Source organism: Odontesthes bonariensis, chromosome 11, assembly GCF_027942865.1.
Source record: "Odontesthes bonariensis isolate fOdoBon6 chromosome 11, fOdoBon6.hap1, whole genome shotgun sequence".
Taxonomy (NCBI): domain Eukaryota; kingdom Metazoa; phylum Chordata; class Actinopteri; order Atheriniformes; family Atherinopsidae; genus Odontesthes; species Odontesthes bonariensis.
The window spans coordinates 31,909,916-31,934,941 of NC_134516.1; the positions used below are offsets into that span (position 1 = coordinate 31,909,916).

The window sequence follows — 25,026 nt, forward strand, 5'->3', positions numbered from 1 at the left end:
CCATTTCTATCAGTTTGTTCCCATCTGCTCCAAAGTTCCTCCTGACATGTTTGTTTTCTTTGAAACTTGAATCATTTGGCAGCACAACATGAGTTTGTATGGATGGAGCCACTGGTGGAGCTGGCAGAGTTTAAGAGCTGAAGTCACTCCGTCTTTATTGAAGCAGCAGCATGTTGTCATTAATATTAATGAGAGCTCTTTTTCACTTGTTCTGTTGGACTGTTTTAACCTGCATCCTGTTGGCTTCAGCTCACATGTTTTATTCTTTATTCAGATTGAGGGGCTGCGGTTTGTCAGAGATCAGCTGGGCTTCTCTGGTCTCTGCTCTGAAGTCCAACCCCTCCCATCTGACAGAACTGGACCTGAGTGAGAACAACATCAGTGACTCTGCAGTGAAGGAGCTGTGCAGCTTTCTGCAGAGTCCTCACTGTGGACTGAAGACTCTGAGGTCAGACACCATGTTTTAGTTGTTTGTTCAGATTAATATGATGTGAAAGTTGTGCTGGTCTTCATGGTAAAGTCTGTGTTCTTCTTCAGTGGTTTAGTTGATGAAATGATGATTCATTAAATAATGAGAAAACACAGTGAATCTGTCAGACAGAAACAAATCTAGAATCACTGGCTGATGCTTCTAGAGCTCCAGAGTTGGTGAATATTTCTGGCTGAAACAATAACAACAGTTTGGAGCAGCAAAACTCCAAAAGCCCGTTAATCAGCTGATACTATCAAACTCCCCTCCAACACTGTTGGAAATGAACAATCTTTGACTTGGTTAGAAAACAGCTTTCATCACAGCAGCAGTTATCTTCAGTCAGATTCATTCATGATGACAAAATCCAGCCAAAAAGCTTCTCCCACTAATAACTGACAGGAAATGACTTTCAGTTGAGCTTTATTTCATGAATTCTATCAATAATTCCCTCTGTTACACAATGTCAAGGCCAACTGAAAGTGGTGCTGACATTTAGTGACTGTGAGGAAAATACAGAGAAGAGTTTATCAGAAGAAGAATAACATGATTGGACGATGAATGGAAGAAAAGCTGTGAGCTAACTTGTTGCCAGAATTGTCAGATTCTGAACTTTTTTCCACCTTCTGATCCATTTTTTCACTTTCAAACTTTTGCTGCTGACCTGCTTTGAGAGCCAGGACGTCAGCTGACAGGGGGGTTAAATCCTGACTGCCAGAATAACAGAGGAGGCTGAAGGGACCCCCATCATGCTGCCTTCAGGGATTGTGGGAACTGCAACCCTTTCTTAGACACCTCTTGCACTTTATATTTCCATGAGTGCTGGTGAAAATAACCTGCAGCACTGACACACTTTGTTAATGTCAGCTGTTTCTGTCAGCACTCAGCACAGATCACAGTTGCTCATCGTCCATGATGGACAGCAGCTTGTTCAGAGTCCTTTTCTCTGCATCTGATGTTAAGGACTCCAGCTCTGCAGCAGCCACAGAGCCAGCTTTCCTCAGCAGCCTGTCCAGTCTGCTGACATCTCTCCTCTTAAAGTTGCCCCCCAGCACACCACCGCATAGAAGAGAAGGCCAGCCACTAAAATATGAAGAATAACAGAAAAGAGAAGATTTGATATCAAATCAAAGTTAGCTTCAAATTAAAATCATCTCTCTTTTAGTTCTTGTGTTTTAGTTGAAATGATTTAGTGATATGTGGAAATATCCAAATATTCAGTGTTTCCACATGTCTGAATTAATCTTCCCTTACATCTCTTTCACCAGCCAAAGCAATTCTTTTCTCACTTTCATAGACTGAAGCAGAGCTGTTCCTTAGAAAAATCATCCTGGTAAAAAACTATTTTCTTAAGTCATTAAAGGAGAGAAAACACTTTAGATCAGGTAAAAATGGAGCAGCTGAAATCTAGCTTTGACTCACCTTTCTGGGTTCATCTGAGAGATCTTTGATCAGTAAAGTTTAGAAAGCTGGATGAGGATTAAACTGCAACCCAAACTGACAGATCGAAAGTTACGTATGTAACTACGGTTCTATGAATCCTGGATGACCGCCAGAGGCGGTGCTTTCAAGCACTGTATGATACATCTTGCGCATGCGCAGGTCGAGTGTTTATACCAACAACGTCACTCGTGACCCCCTGCTGACCCCGGAGAGCCTATATACTTCCGGCAATATCAGCAGGTCAGTCCTTACAGAATCTTCTCGCGAGTATACGAGGATTCTGAGTGACAGAACGCTCTGGCGGTCATCCAGGATTCATAGAACCGTAGTTACATACGTAACTTTCGTTCTATTTCATCCTTACTGACCGCCAGAGGCGGTGCTTTCAAGCACTGGATGACTAATACCAGAAAAGTCACGAGGAATCCAGCACCTACTCACTTTATTGAGAGGAAGCAGCAGAGTCGGGCAGCAGGACCACAGCCAACGGGTTGGGAGTGGCAACATTCACCCGATAGAACCTGGAGAAGGTACTCGGTGACGCCCATGACGCTGCCTCACAGATGTCTTCCAGGGGAACGCCCCGTAGGGCTGCCCATGAGGTCGAGACAGCTCTGGTGGAGTGGCAGCTCACCCCAGCTGGCTGGGGGTGCCCACTTCCCTTATATGCCTGGGTGATGGCGTCCACCACCCAGTGAGACAGTCGCTGTTTAGAGAGCGCACAGCCTTTCCGAGGGCCACCGTAGCAGAGGAAGAGCTGGTCCGACTGCCTGATACCGGCAGTTGCGGCCACGTAGGCTCTCAGAGCCCGCACAGGGCACAGTAGGCGTAACCTGTCCTCCCCCTCCGGGGGAACAAACTGTGCCAGGTGGATAGGTCTGTTGAGGTTAGATGAAGACAGCACCTTGTGGGAGAAAAGCGGGGTTCGGCCATAGGGAAACCCCTGAGCCATCCGAGTTCCACCTCATGCAGGAGTCGCTCACCGACAGAGCATGTAGCTCCCCGACGCGCTTCGCTGACGCGATAGCGAGTAGAAAGGCGGTCTTAGCGGAGACCCACCTCAGCCCTGCCTGAGCAAAGGGTTCAAAGGGAGGCGCGCACAGGGCGCCGAGCACCAGGTGCAGATCCCATGGTGGGGTGCGCCGCACTCGTGGGGGGCGCAGCCGCCGCGCACCTTTCAGGAAAAGGGACACCAACCTGTGGCTTCCCACCGTGCCGTTATCCACTCGAGCATGCCGAGAGGAAATGGCCGCCACATACACCCTCAGGGTAGCGGGGGACCGGCCGTCATCCAGGAGTGACTGGAGGAACTCCAGAATTCTAGGGACAGGACAGTGCACAGGGTCCTCACCCCCGTCCAAGCACCATGTAGTGAACAGCCGCCACCTCTGTTCATAAAGCGCCCGGGTAGAAGGCGCCCTCGCGTTTAGGATGGTATGGCAGACCTCGCCAGAGCACTCAGTCAGCATCGGGTCGGGCCCTGCAGTGGCCAGACCCACAGCTGCAGGCGGGACGGGTCGGGATGCCAGATCCGACCCTGCCACTGAGACAGGAGATCCCTCCTGTCGGGGAGGCGCCACAGGGAACCGCTGCAGAGCCTGTGCAGCAGTGGAAACCACGTCCTCCCTGGCCAAAAGGGGGCTACCAACAGCAGCCTGTGGCCCTGCTGGAGGACCCTCTGTAGCGTAGGGACTATCAGAGGGATCGGCGGGAAAGCATAGAGGAGAACCTCTGGCCAGTCGTGGGCCAGAGCATCCTGTCCCAGGGGACTGCTCTCCTCTGTCAGAGAGAACCAGAGGGGGCAATGGGTCGACTCTTCTGAGGCAAAGAGGTCCATGTTTGCTCTGCCGAAGGTGGCCCAGATATTGAGCATCACCTCCGGATGGAGCTGCCAATCCCCCGGCGGAGGCTTACCACGGGAGAGCAAGTCCGCCGTCTGGTTGCGTTCCCCGGGCAAATACATTGCCCTTAGACTGGCTAAGCGTGGTGCTGCCCACAGCAGGAGGTCCCGGGATGCCTGCAGTAGCAGTGCAGACCTGGTGCCACCTTGGTGGTTTATGTGGGAGACGGCCGAAACATTGTCCGACCGCACTAGTACATGTCGGCCCCTCAAGAGAGGGAGGAAAGCCTGCAACGCTCTGTGTACAGCCCGCAGCTCCAGTGCGTTGATGTGCTGTGAGCGGTCCCGCACCGGCCACAGCCCCTGAGCTGTCCGGTTCTGCCACACGGCGCCCCACCCCGAGAGGGAGGCGTCCGTCATGAATGCCTCGCGACGGGATGCAATGGAGCCCATGGGCATGCCCTGGAGGAGAAACGAGCGCTTCTTCCACGGGGCCAGGGCAAGAAGGCAACGGTGGGACACCGCGAGCCTCCTGTGCCGGTGTCTCTTGGCGTCCAGGTGAAAGCTGTGCAACCACCTCTGGAGGGGACGCAGCGACAGCAATCCTAAGGGGACCACTGCAGCCGCAGCTGTCAGTTTCACCAGGACACGTAGGAACTCCACGTAGTGGAACCGCCTGCCTTCCCGAAACGGGAGGAGGTGGCGGAGGATGTCGTCCACCCGCCGCGGCGACGGGCAGGCCATCATGGTGACCGCATCGAGGGTCACCCCAAGAAAAACTGTACTCTGTGATGGGACAAGGCCACTCTTTGTAAAATTCACCCTGAGGCCCAAACGGGCCACATGGGAAGGAAGACACGTCGTGTCGAGGGCCGCCTGAGACTGGGACGGCGCACAGACGAGCCAGTCGTCCAGATATGGCAAGATCTTCATGCCCCGCGACTGTAGGCGCGAGAGGGCTGCCGTCACACACCTGGTGAACACCCGTGGGGAGAGGGAGAGACCAAACGGGAGCACCCTGAACTGGAAATGACGCCCCTTAAAGGCGAATCGCAGAAACTGCCGATGGTGTGGCGCCACAGGAACGTGAAAGTAGGCATCCTCCAGGTCTATGGAGGTAAACCACTCCCCTCTGGAGACCGTACGCAGAACCTCTGCAGTGGTCAACATATGGAACCTCAAGACCTTCAGGAACCTGTTGAGGTTCCTGAGGTCGAGGATAGGTCGGAATCCGCCATCTTTCTTTGCTACCAGAAAGTAAGTCGAGTAGAACCTCCCGGGGTGCACCTGGGGGTCTACCGGTTCGATGGCACCCTTGCCCAGGAGGGCGTACAGCCCCTGGGCTAGGGCTCGGGCTTTCACCGGGTCGCGGATGACAGTCATCCTGACTCGGCCATGGATCGGGGGCCGACGTCGGAACTGAAGTTCGTACCCGTGGGTCAAGGTGGAAAGAACCCACGGGTCCCTGGTGGAAGCAGCCCAGTAGCTGAGCTGCTGCTGGGAAAAAACGCCGACGGTCGGCCCCGTGGCCTCAGCGTCGGGCCCCCGACCTCTAGAGGCTCCAGGGGCACGACGGTCGGTACGTGAGACCTGAGGACGCCCAGGGGGCAGTCGCTCAGGTGCCCGAAAGGGCTGCGCCTGCCGCTGAGCAGGCTGTGGGCGTGAGTACTGGGGCCGAAGGAGGCCCCTGGCCCGTGAGTGGGTGCCGCGCTGCGGGGCAGCTGGACGACCCCTAGGGTTGCCAGGCGGCGGCGCGCTTCTGTGAAGCTCAGACAGCTGCTGTCGGGTCTTCCCAGCTTGGACCGTGCGCTCGAGGGCTTCCAGAGCCGCGGAACCAAACAGCTCCCCCGGTTCCACCGGAACGCTGCGGAGGGTTCTCCAGCAGGCCTCCGAGAGAGGGGACTGCGCCAACCAAACCTGGCGGCGAGCCTGTATGAGAGTAGCCATTACTCGTCCCAACTCCCTGGACATCAGTGCAAAGGCCTGTAGAGAGGCGTCAGTAATACCGTGGACAGAAGTGTCCAGCTCAGTCTCCTGCAGGGATGACGACAGGGCGAGCAGCAGGTGGGACATGGAATTACCCATGCGAGCCATACGTGCTGCCGCCTCATAGGCCTTCGACAGCAATTCATCCGTAACCCGGCACTGGGGGCGAGGACACCTCCTGTCTCAGAGCCTCATTGGGTGAGACGATCAGGGCGGCTATAGTGGGCTCAACTGCTGGCATGCGGTCCAGGCCGAACTTGGAGGCGTCCTGCATGGCTGCCAGGGTCCGAGCATCAGCTGTCGGACGGGCAGGGGCCCTAGGGTCCCTCCAGAACTTCTGTAATTCCCTCAGATACTCTTCTGATGGAGGTACAGTTAGTTCAGCGGGGGTTGAGGAGCGCCTCAAAAAGGCACTGGCCGAAGCTGGCTGAGCCTGCGGCACGTCCAGCTGTAGCCTGGCTAGAGCCGTACGGATGGCGGCTCCCACAGAGCCGTCCTCACTACCACCCGCAGAGCCACGGGCTGAAGAAAGGGAGCCCGCTGCAGAAGGACGGGAGGCTTCGTCTCCCAGGAGCACGTCCGGAGCGTAGTCCTGAAACATAGTAGCCGAAGCTGCTATGGAAAACGCATCCTCCTCCGGCCCGAAGGAGGCCGCTGGAGGAACAAGGGCACCTGGCAGGGTTGCTCCAGCCCCAGGCTGGAGAGCCAGGAGGAGGGACTTCATGCTGTCAAGCTCCGCTGTCAGCTGATCCACTCTAGAAGTAAGCCCGGACCCCTTGGCCCTCTTCCCGGAGGTGGGGCCTGCAGTCTCAGCAGGCCGACGCCGGGGTCGGGTAGACCGAGACGGGGCCAGCCTCTGGTCAGGGGTCAACTGAGGAGACAAGGGAGGGCCCAACAGGCGCTCTACCTCGGCCAGCCTTGCAGCCCTGACAGCATGAGGCAAAATGCCACAATTCATGCAGGACTCGTCTGAGAGACCCTGCCTCAGATGTCCAAGGCCGAGGCACGAAGGACACAGATCATGGCCATCCTCAAGCTGTAGAGGAGCCATACAGGCTGAGCAGGAGTGGTTGTGATCCATGTCGGGACCACCTCTAGCTCTATATACACACACACACAGTGTATTTGACGATAGTACGTATTTATGAATTCTTATTCATATATGTCTTCTTCTTAGTTATAGATGCATGCTGGGAGAGGGAGCCGTAAACGGTGCCTTCGCCAACAAACAACTATAGGCCCCGTGGAGAGGGGCAAGTTATGATTTTTTTTTTTTTTTTTTTTTTCAAAGAAAATTCTTTACTTATAGATTTTCATACAAAAGAAAATCCTTTACTAATAGATGAATGCTGGGAGAGGGAGCCGTAAACGGTGCCTTCGCCAACAATCAACTATAGGCCCCTTGGAGAGGGGCAAGTGAAGGTTTTTTTTTTTTTTTTTTTTCCAAAAGAAAATTCTTTACTTATAGATTTTCATACAAAAGAAAATCCTTTACTAATAGATGAATGCTGGGAGAGGGAGCCGTAAACGGTGCCTTCGCCAACAATCAACTATAGGCCGCCTGTTCTGGGAGCGGGGGGCGCACACGCCGCCGTGCACCAGGAGAGGGGCAATTGCTGTAATTATACAATGTCTATAGTCGGATGCCGGGAGCGGGAGCCACACACGGTGCCTTCACTGACAACCACTATAGGCCACCTGTGCTGGGAGTGGGGGGCGCAAACGCCGCCTTACACCAGGAGAGGGGCAGAACAATAGCAGCAACAAAATCAAAGAACCGGCACAACCGAGTTGGCCGCTTAACATAGGCAGGTTACAGATGCCGGGAGAGGGCTAGCAATGTAGCCTTCACCGACAATGCAACTATAAACAGACTGTTACTCACGTGCAGCGCACAGCACCGGGAGAAGGAGCGAGCATGCTACCTAGACCGGCGCTTGTAACAGCTGGTCAGTAAACTTCATCAGCCGAGGGAAAGAAAAAAGGTTACATACCTCTCGGCAGTTCGTTGCGGTCTCTGAAGGGCGAGCAGCTCGCAGCCTCGACGGGACGTCGCGAGACCACCAGCAGCGAACGATGAAGTAAAATTTGGTTTTAGAATTCGTCTCATATGCAGACGCAGTAACTTACCTTGCGCAGCGAGAAGATGAAAAAGGACTGACCTGCTGATATTGCCGGAAGTATATAGGCTCTCCGGGGTCAGCAGGGGGTCACGAGTGACGTTGTTGGTATAAACACTCGACCTGCGTATGCGCAAGATGTATCATCCAGTGCTTGAAAGCACCGCCTCTGGCGGTCAGTAAGGATGAAATAGAACTGCTGGTTCTGCTGATACTTTGAACATGACAAATGTGCAGAGTTCAGTCGCTTTAACTACAATGACTCAGTCTCCTTTGGGTTTTAGCCTTCACCCAGTAGTTAGTGACAGACTGGAGGAAATGGCAAAGCACTGACTCAGCACTGTATTTTAAACATGAAGGATGAAAAATCACCAAAGTTGAGAGGATCACATGCTAAAAGAATCCATAAAAAAGTGTGCGAAAACCAGTATGGAATTCAGAATTACACCAAAGAAGAAGAAGCTTTTTGATTTGTGTTTCAAAATGTAAAAATCCAGAAGTAACAGATGTGCAGCAGAGCCCTGCCAGCACAGAGATATGGTGCCACCTCTTCAGAGGGCTGTGCTACAAGGACAGATTGATGGCTTACCGAGGACTGTTGGGCCTAAAGTCAGTCAGTTTTCAGTGTCAGATCACCGTGGTAACAGGTGGTGATCACATGACCTGATCTGAAGCAGGTTCTGTTCAACATTTCATCTGAAGTTCCGAACAGAAAGGCTCCACCCATTCACTGATGAATTTCAAGATGTCCCAGATTAAAAAGATAAACACAGTAAATCATTTAAATGTGGTCAGGCAGAAGTGATGCATTGTTGTTTTATTTCTGACATTAAAGCTGCCGTCGGCAACTTTTTTTTAGTCATATTAGCTTGAACTGTCATGGGATTCTGGAAGTAGAATATTAAATAGGCTGTTTAGGAAAAATCCCGAATTCTGTAGCTCCCTCTGAAGCCTGTAATCGTGCTTGCAAAAATCGAGCGCTCCCGGCTGTTTTTAACCAATCACCTTAGGTTTATTATTTATCTATTGTCTGAGCAGAACACGCACCAACCACGTCTTCCATGCTGAGCTTGAGTCTGCCCCAGCTTGTGTGCGCGCACACTGGTGTGAATTCAAGTGCACAACCTCGTCCACAGAGGGGGAGGGGTTTGGGGGGCGATTCGGAGCTTGTTAGAGGTTGGGGGAGGGACCTGAAAGTTGTATCAGTTCGAATTTTCCGACTTTAGACTCGCAATTTTGAAAACCTTCTCCAAGCTCAAAGATTGTTCTGATCAATGTTAAAAATGTCAGATTGTCAGCCATAACTGACAGAAAATCCATGATTCAGCTTCACAATAACAGATCAGAGTGCAGCAAGTTGAGTCAGTACTGAGGAAGTTTGACCTTTTTAATCATCACATTAGATTTCATTTTCCAGAAAAGTTGGGAATTTTTTTTCTCTAAAATGTGATAGAAATAACTTGACAGTGTTTCACTGACCAACTTCAAATGTTGACTTTAATGTAGAAAGAGTCAGAAAAGGGAGAGAAGCATGTTCACCATTAGCCATGGTTACACTGTCAGGCCACTGGAAGCTTGTCCAACTTTCAAACCAGTGCTTTATTGTAGCCCAGGGACTAAAGCTCCGAGTTAAAGACTTCTTTGCATTTTAACTGTGTGGCAACTAGTTGTGAAGTAAACCCACCCACATAGTTAGCTGACGACACCACCGCTGTAGGACAAACGATGACGAGCCGGCCAACAGGGAGGAGGTCCAGCACCTGACCCACCGGTGTCTCCACAACAATCTGGGCCTAAACACATCCAAGAATAAGGAACTTATTGTGGATTTAAGGAGATCCAAGAAGGAGGAGATATGGGGATGTGCAACACCCTGATGCAAATGTTGTACTACATTAGCTTCCTCCAGGTTAATGATTTTAAAGGAAAAGAAGGAAAATGTCTGTTTGGTTTGTCTTTCTTTTACTTTTGTAAAGCTGTTGTTTTGTGCTGACTCAGTTTTTGCTCTACTTCCATGTTCTGTATTCCAGTCATGTTTCTAATGAAATCAGCTCCTCTTCTGTATCTTGTTAGCTGTACTTCCTATTTTATTTGGGAGAACTTATTTTACGTTTGTATACGGTTCAGCTGTGCTTCTCCCTCATGTTTTCCTCCAACTCCTTATCCATTTCTCAGTTTCCACAGAGGCTGAATGAAGGAAAAGGGTTTAAACATGAGAGAAGGACATTTGTACGCTCAACAGTTTATCAGAGAGCAGAGACTCAGATTTAAGTTGAAGAAGAACAGATCTGTAGCTTCAGCTTTGTAGCTTCCTGCTGGAGATGGGGGAGGTCTCCCAACCATCAGCCTCAAACTCCACTGATTCTGATAGTTAGTCAAAGCGTCCATCAGCATCCATTAATCAGCCAAACTGATCAATCAGTCCACCTCTGGATGCTTCCAACACTTTTCTAAGGCTCTGTAATGTTTGGACTGACTGAAATATTCAAACACAACAAGTCACAGTAACAAGTTCTGCTGCTGTCGACTCTTTAAAGAAGTTTGATTCCATGATTCCATTAAACATCACTGCACCATGTTTTTGTGTCTTTAACCTTCAATAAAACAGTGAACCTGATCTCCATTTCTATCAGTTTGTTCCCATTTGCTCCAAAGTTCCTCCTGACATGTTTGTTTTCTTTGAAACTTGAATCATTTGGCTGCACAACATGAGTTTGTATGGATGGAGCCACTGGTGGAGCTGGCAGAGTTTAAGAGCTGAAGTCACTCCGTCTTTATTGAAGCAGCAGCATGTTGTCATTAATATTAATGAGAGCTCTTTTTCACTTGTTCTGTTGGACTGTTTTAACCTGCATCCTGTTGGCTTCAGCTCACATGTTTTATTCTTTATTCAGATTGAGGGGCTGCAGTTTGTCAGAGATCAGCTGGGCTTCTCTGGTCTCTGCTCTGAAGTCCAACCCCTCCCATCTGACAGAACTGGACCTGAGTGAGAACGACATCAGTGACTCTGTAGCGAAGGAGCTGAGCAGCTTTCTGCAGAGTCCACACTGTGGACTGAAGACTCTGAGGTCAGACACCATGTTTTAGTTGTTTGTTCAGATTAATATGATGTGAAAGTTGTGCTGGTCTTCATGGTAAAGTCTGATTTCTTCTTCAGTGGTTTAGTTGATGAAATGATGATTCATTAAATAATGAGAAAACAGTGAATCTGTCAGACAGAAACAAATCTAGAATCTCTGGCTGATGCTTCTAGAGCTCCAGAGTTGGTGAATAATTCTGGCTGAAACAATAACAACAGTTTGGAGCAGCAAAACTCCAAAAGCCCGTTAATCAGCTGATACTAACAAACTCCCCTCCAACACTGTTGGAAATGAACAATCTTTGACTTGGTTAGAAAACAGCTTTCATCACAGCAGCAGTTATCTTCAGTCAGATTCATTCATGATGACAAAATCCAGCCAAAAAGCTTCTCCCACTAATAACTGAAAGGAAATGACTTTCAGTTGAGCTTTATTTCATGAATTCTATCAATAATTCCCTCTGTTACACAATATCAAGTCCAACTGAAAGTGATGCTGACATTTAGTGACTGTGAGGAAAACACAAAGAAGAGTTTATCAGAAAAAGAATAACATGATTGGACGATGGATGGAAGAAAAGCTGTGAGCTAACTTGTTGCTAGGTAACGGCAGATGGAAGGAGGCTGTGAGTGTGTGTCAGCAGCTTTCCATCAGGTGAGAAATGTGTGAAAACATGGAGCAGAGTCAGTGTTTGATAGCTGTGCAGCCAAAGAGAAGCTGAACAGGTGAAGTGCTGCGACCCTGTGCAGGTGAGCCCAACACAGACACAAAGGATGATCACTGAGCTGCCATGAAGGAGGGAGGCAGGGACTGCTGCATCACTGCAGATACATGCTGTTCTGTTCCCCTGCTGGCTGTGTGGGAGCTGTTCCCACCTGTTTTATTCAGTAAGAGCTCAGAGTTGCTGTGAACAGCATGTGAGTGAATGCAGGCTGAGAAACAGCAGATAAGAAACATGAAGCTTCATCAGTTTCTCTGAGGAACAAAAAACCAGATTCAAAGTGAAAAAAAGTGCAGCAGACGTTTATTTCAGTTTGAATGTAAAGTTCATTCTTCTTTCATAGTTTTTTATTTGCACTTTAGTCTCATTTGTCCATATTTGAGTTGTTTTCTGTTTTCAAATTCAAACTTTCTGTCAGATTCTGAACTTTTTCCACCTTCTGATCCGTTTTTTCACTTTCAAACTTTTGCTGCTGACCTGCTTTGAGAGCCAGGACGTCAGCTGACAGGCGTGTTAAATCCTGACTGCCAGAATAGTAGAGGAGGCTGAAGGGACCCCCATCATGCTGCCTTCAGGGACTGTGGGAACTGCAATTAGACACCTCTTGCACTTTATATTTCCATGAGTGCTGGTGAAAATAACCTGCAGCACTGACACACTTTGTTAATGTCAGCTGTTTCTGTCAGCACTCAGCAAAACTCACAGTTGCTCATTGTCCATGATGGACAGCAGCTTGTTCAGAGTCCTTTTCTCTGCATCTGATGTTAAAGGGTTAGTTCGCCATTTTGCACATTAAGCCCTGTTTTTAGGTAGTCTGGGGTGAATTATAGATGTTCTGATCACAATTTGGACATTTGGTGCTGAACGGAGCATTTAGGTATCCACTGCTGCAGCCCCCCCACCTTTGCATTGAGTCAATGACCACTCAAGCAAACAATCATAAAACGGCATTAAACTTTCGTTTGAAAAGACATGGAACTCACCGTGTGGTCTGTGGTGGACAGCGATAAATTGATCCGAAAATCGCAGCGAAATGTGCCTTCTAACAGTTGTTTTAGCATTTGGTGGACCTATTTTTCCGGACACCGTTGAATAGCAGCAGCAAGACATCCAGCCAGTAGGTGGCGATAGTGCGTTGTTTGTGTACAATACAAATCAATGAAGACGGACAATAATGGTAATATAACTTCTCTGGAAGCGTATTTCGCGGTGATTTTTGAGCCAACGTATCGCTGTCCACCACAGACCACACGGTGAGTTTCATGTCTCTGCAAATGAAAGTTTAATGCCGTTTTATGATTGTTTGCTTGAGTTCTGAACCAGAGCAGAGCGGTGGAATGAAACATTGTCCCAGGTGACAATGTATTGCATCTGTTGCGGTTGTGTGGCTATGAGGTTGTGTAATCTGTCCAGAAATGTGAGGATGTGGGGTGTTTTGTAGGGACCCATGTTGGTATGACGGTGGAGGACCCCATTCTGGGTAATTGCAGCGCACAGGGTGATGTTGCCCCGGCACACTGATAATTGCCCTCTGGCCAATTATATTTCTTCCTCTCCTTCTCACCTTTGAGAGGTTGAACCCTGCCTCGTCAATATAGATGAACTCATGTGGAATTGGCTCAGCATCCATTTGTAAAACTCTCTAAAATACAGTGAAAGACAAGATTGTGTAGTTCAGCATAGATTTACGGTGTTGTACGGTACATTTACATGTAAAAAGGTTATGAGTGCAGTATGTAACATCAGAGTGCTAAAGTGAACAATACATACCTCCACATACTCATGCCGAAGCTGTTTAACCCTCTCCGAGTTCCTTTCAAAAGGCACTCGATAGATCTGCTTCCTTTGAACCTGATGTGTCTTAAGGATGCGTGCTATAGTGGACAGAGAGACCTGATTCACGTTCTGAAAGATGGTTTGGTCTCCAAGAATGTTGGCCTGGATTTCACGAAGCCTGATGGCATTATTTGCCAAAACCATGCTCACAATCTCTCTCTCCTGCAGTCTTGTAAAAATGGGAGCCCTTTCTCCTTGTTGCACTTGCCCCTCAATCCTATGTAGAGCAAAATGCATGTAACCTACTGTAAATGTCACACCAAACATATCAAAAGTGCTGATATGGTGCACACAATAACAGCTATTAATAACAGTTAGTTCTTACCTGTTTTCTTGTCTGAAAGCCCTTATGACAGATGCCACGGTGTATCTGCTGAGATTTGGCTGGACTCTCAGTCCAGCCTCCCTCATCGTCAAACCAAGAGTTGCGCGAATTTCATTGGTTAAATTTGGTCCTCTTCTTCTTTCCGCTGCACCTCCTCTTCCTCCTCCTCTTCCTCGACCTCCACCTCCGCCTCTACCTGTACCTCTGGCGCGGCCTCTGACACGACCTCTGCCTCCTTCTCCTCCTGCGATTCCTCCTCTCACCCTCACTCTTCCTCTTCCTTCCATTTTGGTAAAAGATAGGTGAACTCACTTGCTGCATATTTATAGTGCTTAAACCTGATTGGTGTGTCTACAATTAAGCAATCTTGTGTTTGCACACCTGATGGCTGTGTTTAACCAATTGGCACATAGGTGTAGTCATTTGACAGTCAGTGCTTTAGAATTGCAAGGAAGTGACATCTTGATATACTTCTGTGTCGAATGCATGCAAGCGTGTTTAGTGTTTTGCAAATCACTGTGTGTATTGTTTTGCAAAAAGTGTGAACTGACTTTGTGCTTACAGTGGTGCAAATCTGGGCCGAGTTTTGCTCGTTGAGTGTAAGCTTTTGATAATTGTGTAATACTTTTGATTTTAGTGTTTATTCAATCGTAAAAAACTGTAACATTGTCCCAGAGGATGACATATATGGGAAGATCAGCCCGCCCAGGATTCTGCTGGTCGTGGTGATCAGCTGGCCCAGCATTCGGGTGGTCATTGTCATGCAAAACATCTCTGAGCTCTCCTAGGAAGGTGAGGAGACGCTCAGTGTTGTAGGCACCAAGTTCAGCATGCCGGTGGAGAAGCCCTCTAAAACTCATGACAGCGCAGAGAGTGATGTTTCCTCCACGTTGGCCGGGCACATCATACGATAGCTCTCCGTCCTATGATGTTACGGCCTCTCCTCCTTTTTGTGAGGTTGAAGCCAGCCTCATAGTTACTTGCACATACAGGTGACGGAGGTGATTTATTCTGTAAAAGTTGCGCTCAAAGGGTACCCTATAGGCCTGCTTCATGCGTACTCTCTGGCGCTTGAGGACTCTGTCTATGGTTGTCAGGCTGACATTGTCAATGTTCGGAAAGTTCAAATTGTCACCAATGATCCTCTGGCACGAACTCCTCTCCCTCCTCCTGCATGAACTCCTCTTCTTCTGCCTTGATCATCCATTTTTGTTTGGAACCTTCAGCAAACTGATTTATATAGGTGTGGTCACATCATTTGCAATAAGTGTTTTCAATTATGAGTCGTTGTGTTTACTGAATGACACCAGCTATGTTCATTGTGTTCAAGTTTTGCTGACTGGGTGGCATTTTGTATCACATGAGCTTCACAATGCATATTGGAGCAGAGATATATGCAAAATGTGTTTTAGCAAGGCAAAATGTGTTTAGAGTTTTGAGAAAAAGGGGATGGGTTTTGTGAACAGAGTCTACTGGTGAATTGTGTTTGTGGTTGTGGCAAATGGGGTGGTAGTTTTACTAAATGTATTTAGGCAACTGGTCATTTGGTTTAGAGTACTGGGTTTTGTGTTTTGGCAATAGAGAAAAACTGTAACACTCTGACTCCTCCTTGACTTCAGCTTTGTAGCTTCCTGCTGGAGATGGGGGAGGTCTCCCAACCATCAGCCTCAAACTCCACTGATTCTGATAGTTAGTTAAAGCGTCCATCAGCATCCATTAATCAGCCAAACTGATCAATCAGTCCACCTCTGGATGCTTCCAACACTTTTCTAAGGCTCTGTAATGTTTGCACTGACTGAAATATTCAAACACAACAAGTCACAGTAACAAGTTCTGCTGCTGTCGACTCTTTAAAGAAGTTTGATTCCATGATTCCATTAAACATCACTGCAGCATGTTTTTGTGCCTTTAACCTTCAATAAAACAGTGAACCTGATCTCCATTTCTATCAGTTTGTTCCCATTTGCTCCAAAGTTCCTCCTGACATGTTTGTTTTCTTTGAAACTTGAATCATTTGGCTGCACAACATGAGTTTGTATGGATGGAGCCACTGGTGGAGCTGGCAGAGTTTAAGAGCTGAAGTCACTCCGTCTTTATTGAAGCAGCAGCATGTTGTCATTAATATTAATGAGAGCTCTTTTTCACTTGTTCTGTTGGACTGTTTTAACCTGCATCCTGTTAACTTCAGCTCACATGTTTTATTCTTTATTCAGATTGAGGAACTGCAGTTTGTCAGATATCAGATGTGCTTCTCTGGTCTCTGCTCTGAAGTCCAACCCCTCCCATCTGACAGAACTGGACCTGAGCTGGAACACCATCAGAGACTCTGCAGTGAAGGAGCTGTGCAGCTTTCTGCAGAGTCCACACTGTGGACTGAAGACTCTGAGGTCAGACACCATGTTTTAGTTGTTTGTTTAGATTAATATGATGTGAAAGTTGTGCTGGTCTTCATGGTAAAGTCTGTTTTCTTCTTCAGTGGTTTAGTTGATGAAATGATGATTCATTAAATAATGAGAAAACACAGTGAATCTGTCAGACAGAAACAAATCTAGAATCACTGGCTGATGCTTCTAGAGCTCCAGAGTTGGTGAATAATTCTGGCTGAAACAATAACAACATTTTGGAGCAGCAAAACTCCAAAAGCCCGTTAATCAGCTGATACTAACAAACTCCCCTCCAACACTGTTGGAAATGAACAATCTTTGACTTGGTTAGAAAACAGCTTTCATCACAGCAGCAGTTACCTTCAGTCAGATTCATTCATGATGACAAAATCCAGCCAAAAAGCTTCTCCCACTAATAACTGAAAGGAAATAACTTTCAGTTGAGCTTTATTTCATGAATTCTATCAATAATTCCCTCTGTTACACAATGTCAAGTCCAACTGAAAGTGAAGCTGACATTTAGTGACTGTGAGGAAAATACAGAGAAGAGTTTATCAGAAGAAGAATAACATGATTGGACAATGAATGGAAGAAAAGCTGTGAGCTAACTTGTTACTTGGTAACGGCAGATGGAAGGAGGCTGTGAGTGTGTGTGAGCAGCTTTCCATCAGGTGAGAAATGTGTGAAAACATGGAGCAGAGTCAGTGTTTGATAGCTGTGCAGCCAAAGAGAAGCTGAACAGGTGAAGTGCTGCGACCCTGTGCAGGTGAGCCCAACACAGACACAAAGGATGATCACTGAGCTGCCATGAAGGAGGGAGGCAGGGACTGCTGCATCACTGCAGATACATGCTGTTCTGTTCCCCTGCTGGCTGTGTGGGAGCTGTTCCCACCTGTTTTATTCAGTAAGAGCTCAGAGTTGCTGTGAACAGCATGTGAGTGAATGCAGGCTGAGAAACAGCAGATAAGAAACATGAAGCTTCATCAGTTTCTCTGAGGAACAAAAAAACCAGATTCAAAGTGAAAAAAAGTGCAGCAGAAGTTTATTTCAGTTTGAATGTAAAGTTCATTCTTCTTTCATAGTTTTTTATTTGCACTTTAGTCTCATTTCTTCATATTTGACATGTTTTCTGTTTTCAGATTCAAACTTTCAGTCAGATTCTGAACTTTTTTCCACCTTCTGATCTGTTTTTTCACTTTCAAACTTTTGCTGCTGACATGCTTTGAGAGCCAGGACGTCAGCTGACAGGCGTGTTAAATCCTGACTGCCAGAATAATAGAGGAGGCTGAAGGGACCCCCATCATGCTGCCTTCAGGGACTGTGGGAACTGCAATCCTTTCTTAGACACCTCCTCCACACTATATTTCCATGAGTGCTGGTGAAAATAACCTGCAGCACTGACACACTTTGTTAATGTCAGCTGTTTCTGTCAGCACTCAGCACAGATCACAGTTGCTCATCGTCCATGATGGACAGCAGCTTGTTCAGAGTCCTTTTCTCTGCATCTGATGTTGAGGACTCCAGCTCTGCAGCAGCCACAGAGCCAGCTTTCCTCAGCAGCCTGTCCAGTCTGCTGACATCTCTCCTCTTAAAGTTGCCTCCCAGCACACCACCACTTATGCCCCTTTTCCACCGCCAAGCTAGCCCTACGCTACTCGGTTCGATATAGCCCAACACTACACCACACAACACGGCACCAGTAACATTTCCTTTTCCACCCAAACTGTGGCCTGGAAGTGGGCGGAGTCGGCCCGGTCACCATTAACGTAACGTCGGTTTCAGGTGACTACAAAGTGTCACGCCCGGTTAGTCAAAAGTTAACACAACGATGGAGTGTAATGTGTAATGCAGTTGACAGTTCATATTGTTTAGTTAATCCAAGCTCTTTATTAAAAAAGACAGTACAAAAGTAAACAGCAGGAGTGTTGGTGCCGGTGGAATGCAGATAGCAGCTTTTCCCTCAGCTCCAGATTGCGATGCCAATGTCGGTTCTGAAGCCTGCAGGATTGGAGGATCTTCGCTGACCTCAGCAACCGAACACTCATCGGTTGAACAAACCGAGTCTTGAGGGAAAAAAAATAAAAAGTGTGAACATACGAAATGCATACACGTAACTGCATAGGTGAGACACTGTGCTAGCCTTCCAAAACAGCGTTGTTTGCTAGCTCACTCAGAACAACTTACATGAGACACCTGTGTAACTTTTTACACAAGTTAAAGACTGAACATGTATTTGTTACGATATAAAACATGCATTTGTTAAGACATATGCGTTGCACCAATGGGATAAGAACAACTTACCATTTTCCATCGCCTCCAACAAAGACGTCGCCGTATCCATGCCGTTCGCCGGGCTGTGACCGTAAATGCCGTCCATTTGGTCGAACCACTTCCATGTCTTTCGGTTTGACCCACTCCGGCTGTTGTGGTCCTTTACCTGCCGGTAATCACTCTTCAGTTTGTCTCGGCACTGCTGAGAATTCCGGTGATAGCCATCAGCTTGGTTATATCCTGGAACACCTTCTCCTTTCTTGTCGCTCCGTCCAGTTCCTTCTGTATGCGGTCCTCGGCCACCACACACAGAAAGGTCTGCACCTCGCTCACTGTCCATGGGTTGGCTTTCCTTCTCTGGTCTTCCATCTTCGCAATTCTGTTTATTCTCTGTTGCTCTCGCAGGTGTGTTTTCATACATGGCGGGTGATTATATAAAGCTCCCCGAACTTCGTTGCGTGTATGACGTAATTTCACCTGACCAATCAGTGGACAGCACTGATCATGTGACGTTTTAGCACCGACAAGTACCGACTAGACCCACCTCTGAAGCAGGTACTTGCTGGGGCTCAAAATTGTAAAGGGTCCCACCTTCAACCCGCGGTGGAAAAGCTCCCAACCAGGGTAGAGTCGTGCCGTGTAGAGCTGTGTTGGTACAAAAATGTTCGGTGGAAAAGGGGCAATAGAAGAGAAGGCCAGCCACTAAAATATGAAGAATAATAGAAAAGAGAAGATTTGATATCAAATCAAAGTTGGCTTCAAACTAAAATCATCGTATGACTTTGAATGAAACGTCTTTTTAAAGAATAAGACTTGACATTCAGTTTCAACTGATGGAAAAACTCATATTTTGGCAAAATTAAACTCCATGGAGAAACAGCTTTGGTAGCGAGCATCTGCACTGATCTGCTCATTAGTCCAGTGTTTGGATTTCCTGAAGATGAGTCTCTCAGTGGAGCTGCTGCCGGCTGTGTTTCTGTCTGCTTCTAAATCATGTGACTCTGATGGAAGCTGTGATGTTCAAAGACTGAATGGAAACACTGAACTTAACACTCTGACTCCTCCTTGACTTCAGCTTTGTAGCTTCCTGCTGGAGATGGGGGAGGTCTCCCAACCATCAGCCTCAAACTCCACTGATTCTGATAGTTAGTCAAAGCGTCCATCAGCATCCATTAATCAGCCAAACTGATCAATCAGTCCACCTCTGGATGCTTCCAACACTTTTCTAAGGCTCTGTAATGTTTGGACTGACTGAAATATTCAAACACAACAAGTCACAGTAACAAGTTCTGCTGCTATCGACTCTTTAAAGAAGTTTGATTCCATGATTCCATTAAACATCACTGCAGCATGTTTTTGTGCCTTTAACCTTCAATAAAACAGTGAACCTGATCTCCATTTCTATCAGTTTGTTCCCATCTACTCCAAAGTTCCTCCTGACATGTTTGTTTTCTTTGAAACTTGAATCATTTGGCTGCACAACATGAGTTTGTATGGATGGAGCCACTGGTGGAGCTGGCAGAGTTTAAGAGCTGAAGTCACTCCGTCTTTATTGAAGCAGCAGCATGTTGTCATTAATATTAATGAGAGCTCTTTTTCACTTGTTCTGTTGGACTGTTTTAACCTGCATCCTGTTGGCTTCAGCTCACATGTTTTATTCTTTATTCAGATTGGAGAACTGCAGTTTGTCAGAGATCAGCTGTGCTTCTGTGGTCTCTGCTCTGAAGTCCAACCCCTCCCATCTGACAGAACTGGACCTGAGTGAGAACAACATCAGTGACTCTGCAGCGAAGGAGCTGAGCAGCTTTCTGCAGAGTCCTCACTGTGGACTGAAGACTCTGAGGTCAGACACCATGTTTTAGTTGTTTGTTCAGATTAATATGATGTGAAAGTTGTGCTGGTCTTCATGGTAAAGTCTGTTTTCTTCTTCAGTGGTTTAGTTGATGAAATGATGATTCATTAAATAATGAGAAAACACAGTGAATCTGTCAGACAGAAACAAATCTAGAATCTCTGGCTGATGCTTCCAGAGCTCCAGAGTTGGTGAATATTTCTGTCTGAAACAATAACAACAGTTTGGAGCAGCAAAACTCCAAAAGCCCGTTAATCAGCTGATACTAACAAACTCCCCTCCAACACTGTTGGAAATGAACAATCTTTGACTTGTGTAGCGTTGGGCACGTTATTAATTAATATTTCTCTCGATAATTGGGGCACCACCTCTTGTTTTGTTTTGACTTATTTAAATTATACAGTCCAAAGAGGAAAACTGTTTAAAATCTTACGATCCTGGTATGTTAAATTAATAATCAATTTAATAATCATTTAATAATCAATTAATAATCAGTCTCATTCTAATTCGTACGTTCTGTTTGAAGTGACAACCGACTTAGTAACTGTCCGTGACGCGCTTGAATGGATTACTTATAAACATTTATTCAACATTGCACAGGTATATAGGGGTATAAACAATTGATAAAGAGACAGAAATTAGAATTATTGGTAATACTCAGAAGGGCATACAAGGGAAGAAAGAAGCAGTTCACTAACAGGGTTACCTATCAAAAATGTGACTAAATCTGGTTTGTAACACGGATATTGTGCCAACGGTCTTCTGCCCGCGGAGGTCTGCTCATTCGTCGCTTTCAGAGAAAGTTTTCATTTTATCCACGGCTTCAAAAGATCTCAAACCAGCACCTTACTTTGTCGTAGTAGCGTAAGAGATCCCGTGGTTCTTTCCTTCTGATGAGTTGGTGTCGAAGGCTGTGTTTCCGTGGTAACCAGCGGGATGACGTAGAATCGACTTCTTTATTCTTCCTCCTTGGATGAAGAGCGGCGGCTTGGCTGGGCTGTATGAGTTGGCACACACTCGCGTGTATTGGACCAGACATTTATACAAAAGAAAGGGGAAGTCTAAAAAAATGGTAATTAATAGTTACAGAGAGAGAGGACAAGAGAGTTGCGGAGCGTAAGGGATATAAGAGAGCGTGATTTCATGCGCACCTCTCTTTTAAGCTGGAGATCACATGTCAGCTTTTGTCCAATCAGAGTTCAGCTGGCGTTTGACCCAACGGAAAAAAGGGGGGTTGACCACGCTGAATTTATGAGACAAAAAGGGGAGAATTCCTGCTTCTTCCTTATACCGTATTTAACTCATATGACATTGATTTTAGACAATATAATGTTCCTAACAGACAATAATGTTGCATACGAGCAGGCATAAACACACATATGAGCATGGAACAGTTATCAGCATACAATACTTCATATTATCATGATAGAAATGGTATGACAACTTTTGGTTACTGTTAACTAGAATAATCTGCAGCTCTTTGGGTAATACCTGTGGAATTAACACTATTGGGTTATGCATTGCACATAATGAGAACATTAAACATCCTTAGTTATGAGTGTCCTTGGTCATTAGGCTGACATAGTGAAAAGTGTCCGTTATCCATGTCCTTTGGGGGGCGCTGTGGCTCCACGAAAGGGATTCTATTAAATCCAGTATTCCATAACTTGGTAAATACTTCATGTAAAAGAATGGCGAATGTTTCAAAATGATCTGTAGATTTATGCAGTTCCGATTTTAACAGTTTTATTCCAAGAAAAGTGATGATTAGGGTTGATTCTATTCTTCTAAAAAAAGTGGAGAGTTGAACATTCCTTGGCTGGTACTGAGGGGGCTGCTTACATCTGCTTCCCTTATCAGGAGGTGTCCTGCATAATTTATTGTTCGTAGCTGGTTTGGGGGAGCGAAGACTCAAAACACAAAGGACCCCATTTAGTTGGATTCACATCTGGCTCCGTTATCTCCTTTGGCCTAATCCGTTGAAAGGGTCGTAAAAGGGGAATGTTTCTTGATGTCAAGAAAGGTTGGATCTTTATGTAAACATCTTGTTCTCTGTCTTTCCTGAGAGCACGCTACACTTGGTTAGAAAACAGCTTTCATCACAGCAGCAGTTATCTTCAGTCAGATTCATTCATGATGACAAAATGCAGCCAAAAAGCTTCTCCCACTAATAACTGAAAGGAAATCACTTTCAGTTGAGCTTTATTTCATGAATTCTATCAATAATTCCCTCTGTTACACAATGTCAAGTCCAACTGAAAGTGAAGCTGACATTTAGTGACATTTAGAGGTTGTGAGTGTGTGTGAGCAGCTTTTTTATTTCCACTTTAGTCTAATTTCTTCATGTTTGAGATGTTTTCTGTGTTCAGATTCACAAACTTTCTGTTTGATTCTGAACTTTTTTCCACCTTCTGATCCGTTTTTTCACTTTCAAACTTTTGCTGCTGACCTGCTTTGAGAGCCAGGACGTCAGCTGACAGGCGTGTTAAATCCTGACTGCCAGAGTAACAGAGGAGGCTGAAGGGACCCCCATCATGCTGCCTTCAGGGACTGTGGGAACTGCAATCCTTTCTTAGACATCTCCTCCACACTATATTTCCATGAGTGCTGGTGAAAATAACCTGCAGCACTGACACACTTTGTTAATGTCAGCTGTTTCTGTCAGCACTCAGCACAGATCACAGTTGCTCATCGTCCATGATGGACAGCAGCTTGTTCAGAGTCCTTTTCTCTGCATCTGATGTTAAGAACTCCAGCTCTGCAGCAGCCACAGAGCCAGCTTTCCTCAGCAGCCTGTCCAGTCTGCTGACATCTCTCCTCTTAAAGTTGCCTCCCAGCACACCACCGCATAGAAGAGAAGGCCAGCCACTAAAATATGAAGAATAACAGAAAAGAGAAGATTTGATATCAAATCAAAGTTAGCTTCAAATTAAAATCATCTGTATGACTTTGAATAAAATGTCTTTTTAAATAATAAGACTTGACTTTCAGTTTAAACTGATGGAAAAACTCATATTTTGGCCCAGTTAAACTCCATGGAGAAACAGCTTTGGTAGCGAGCATCTGTACTAATCTGCTCATTAGTCCAGTGTTTGGATTTCCTGAAGATGAGTCTCTCAGTGGAGCTGCTGCCGGCTGTGTTTCTGTCTGCTTCTAAATCATGTGACTGATGGAAGCTGTGATGTTTAAAGACTGAATGGAAACACTGCACTTAACACTCTGACTCCTCCTTGACTTCAGCTTTGTAGCTTCCTGCTGGAGATGGGGGAGGTCTCCCAACCATCAGCCTCAAACTCCACTGATTCTGATAGTTAGTCAAAGCGTCCATCAGCATCCATTAATCAGCCAAACTGATCAATCAGTCCACCTCTGGATGCTTCCAACACTTTTCTAAGGCTCTGTAATGTTTGCACTGACTGAAATATTCAAACACAACAAGTCACAGTAACAAGTTCTGCTGCTGTCGACTCTTTAAAGAAGTTTGATTCCATGATTACATTAACCATCACTGCACCATGTTTTTGTGCCTTTAACCTTCAATAAAACAGTGAACCTGATCTCCATTTCTATCAGTTTGTTCCCATTTGCTCCAAAGTTCCTCCTGACATGTTTGTTTTCTTTGAAACTTGAATCATTTGGCTGCACAACATGAGTTTGTATGGATGGAGCCACTGGTGGAGCTGGCAGAGTTTAAGAGCTGAAGTCACTCCGTCTTTATTGAAGCAGCAGCATGTTGTCATTAATATTAATGAGAGCTCTTTTTCACTTGTTCTGTTTGACTGTTTTAACCTGCATCCTGTTGGCTTCAGCTCACATGTTTTATTCTTTATTCAGATTGGAGAACTGCAGTTTGTCAGAGATCAGCTGTGCTTCTCTGGTCTCTGCTCTGAAGTCCAACCCCTCCCATCTGACAGAACTGGACCTGAGTGAGAACAACATCAGTGACTCTGCAGAGAAGGAGCTGAGCAGCTTTCTGCAGAGTCCTCACTGTGGACTGAAGACTCTGAGGTCAGACACCATGTTTTAGTTGTTTGTTCAGATTAATATGATGTGAAAGTTGTGCTGGTCTTCATGGTAAAGTCTGTTTTCTTCTTCAGTGGTTTAGTTGATGAAATGATGATTCATTAAATAATGAGAAAACACAGTGAATCTGTCAGACAGAAACAAATCTAGAATCTCTGGCTGATGCTTCTAGAGCTCCAGAGTTGGTGAATATTTCTGGCTGAAACAATAACAACAGTTTGGAGCAGCAAAACTCCAAAAGCCCGTTAATCAGCTGATACTAACAAACTCCCCTCCAACACTGTTGGAAATGAACAATCTTTGACTTGTGTAGCGTTGGGCACGTTATTAATTAATATTTCTCTCGATAATTGGGGCACCACCTCTTGTTTTGTTTTGACTTATTTAAGTTATACAGTCCAAAGAGGAAAACTGTTTAAAATCTTACGATCCTGGTATGTTAAATTAATAATCAATTTAATAATCATTTAATAATCAATTAATAATCAGTCTCATTCTAATTCGTACGTTCTGTTTGAAGTGACAACCGACTTAGTAACTGTCCGTGACGCGCTTGAATGGATTACTTATAAACATTTATTCAACATTGCACAGGTATATAGGGGTATAAACAATTGATAAAGAGACAGAAATTAGAATTATTGGTAATACTCAGAAGGGCATACAAGGGAAGAGA

General features: G+C 46.2%; 1 protein-coding gene across 1 annotated transcript in view; it reads left to right on the plus strand.

Moving 5' to 3' along the window:
- The window catches only part of LOC142391248 (uncharacterized), a 38,584-nt gene extending 14,230 nt beyond the window's left edge, over positions 1–24,354 (plus strand). Inside the window, exons 9-15 of the mRNA XM_075477017.1 lie at positions 3,766–4,087; positions 4,311–4,500; positions 5,132–5,331; positions 5,549–5,737; positions 5,866–5,936; positions 20,149–20,318; positions 24,162–24,354. Coding sequence (XP_075333132.1) covers positions 3,766–4,087; positions 4,311–4,500; positions 5,132–5,331; positions 5,549–5,737; positions 5,866–5,936; positions 20,149–20,318; positions 24,162–24,354 — 1,335 coding nt within the window. The remainder of the gene's footprint in view (positions 1–3,765; positions 4,088–4,310; positions 4,501–5,131; positions 5,332–5,548; positions 5,738–5,865; positions 5,937–20,148; positions 20,319–24,161) is intronic.
- Positions 24,355–25,026: the final 672 nt, after the last annotated feature.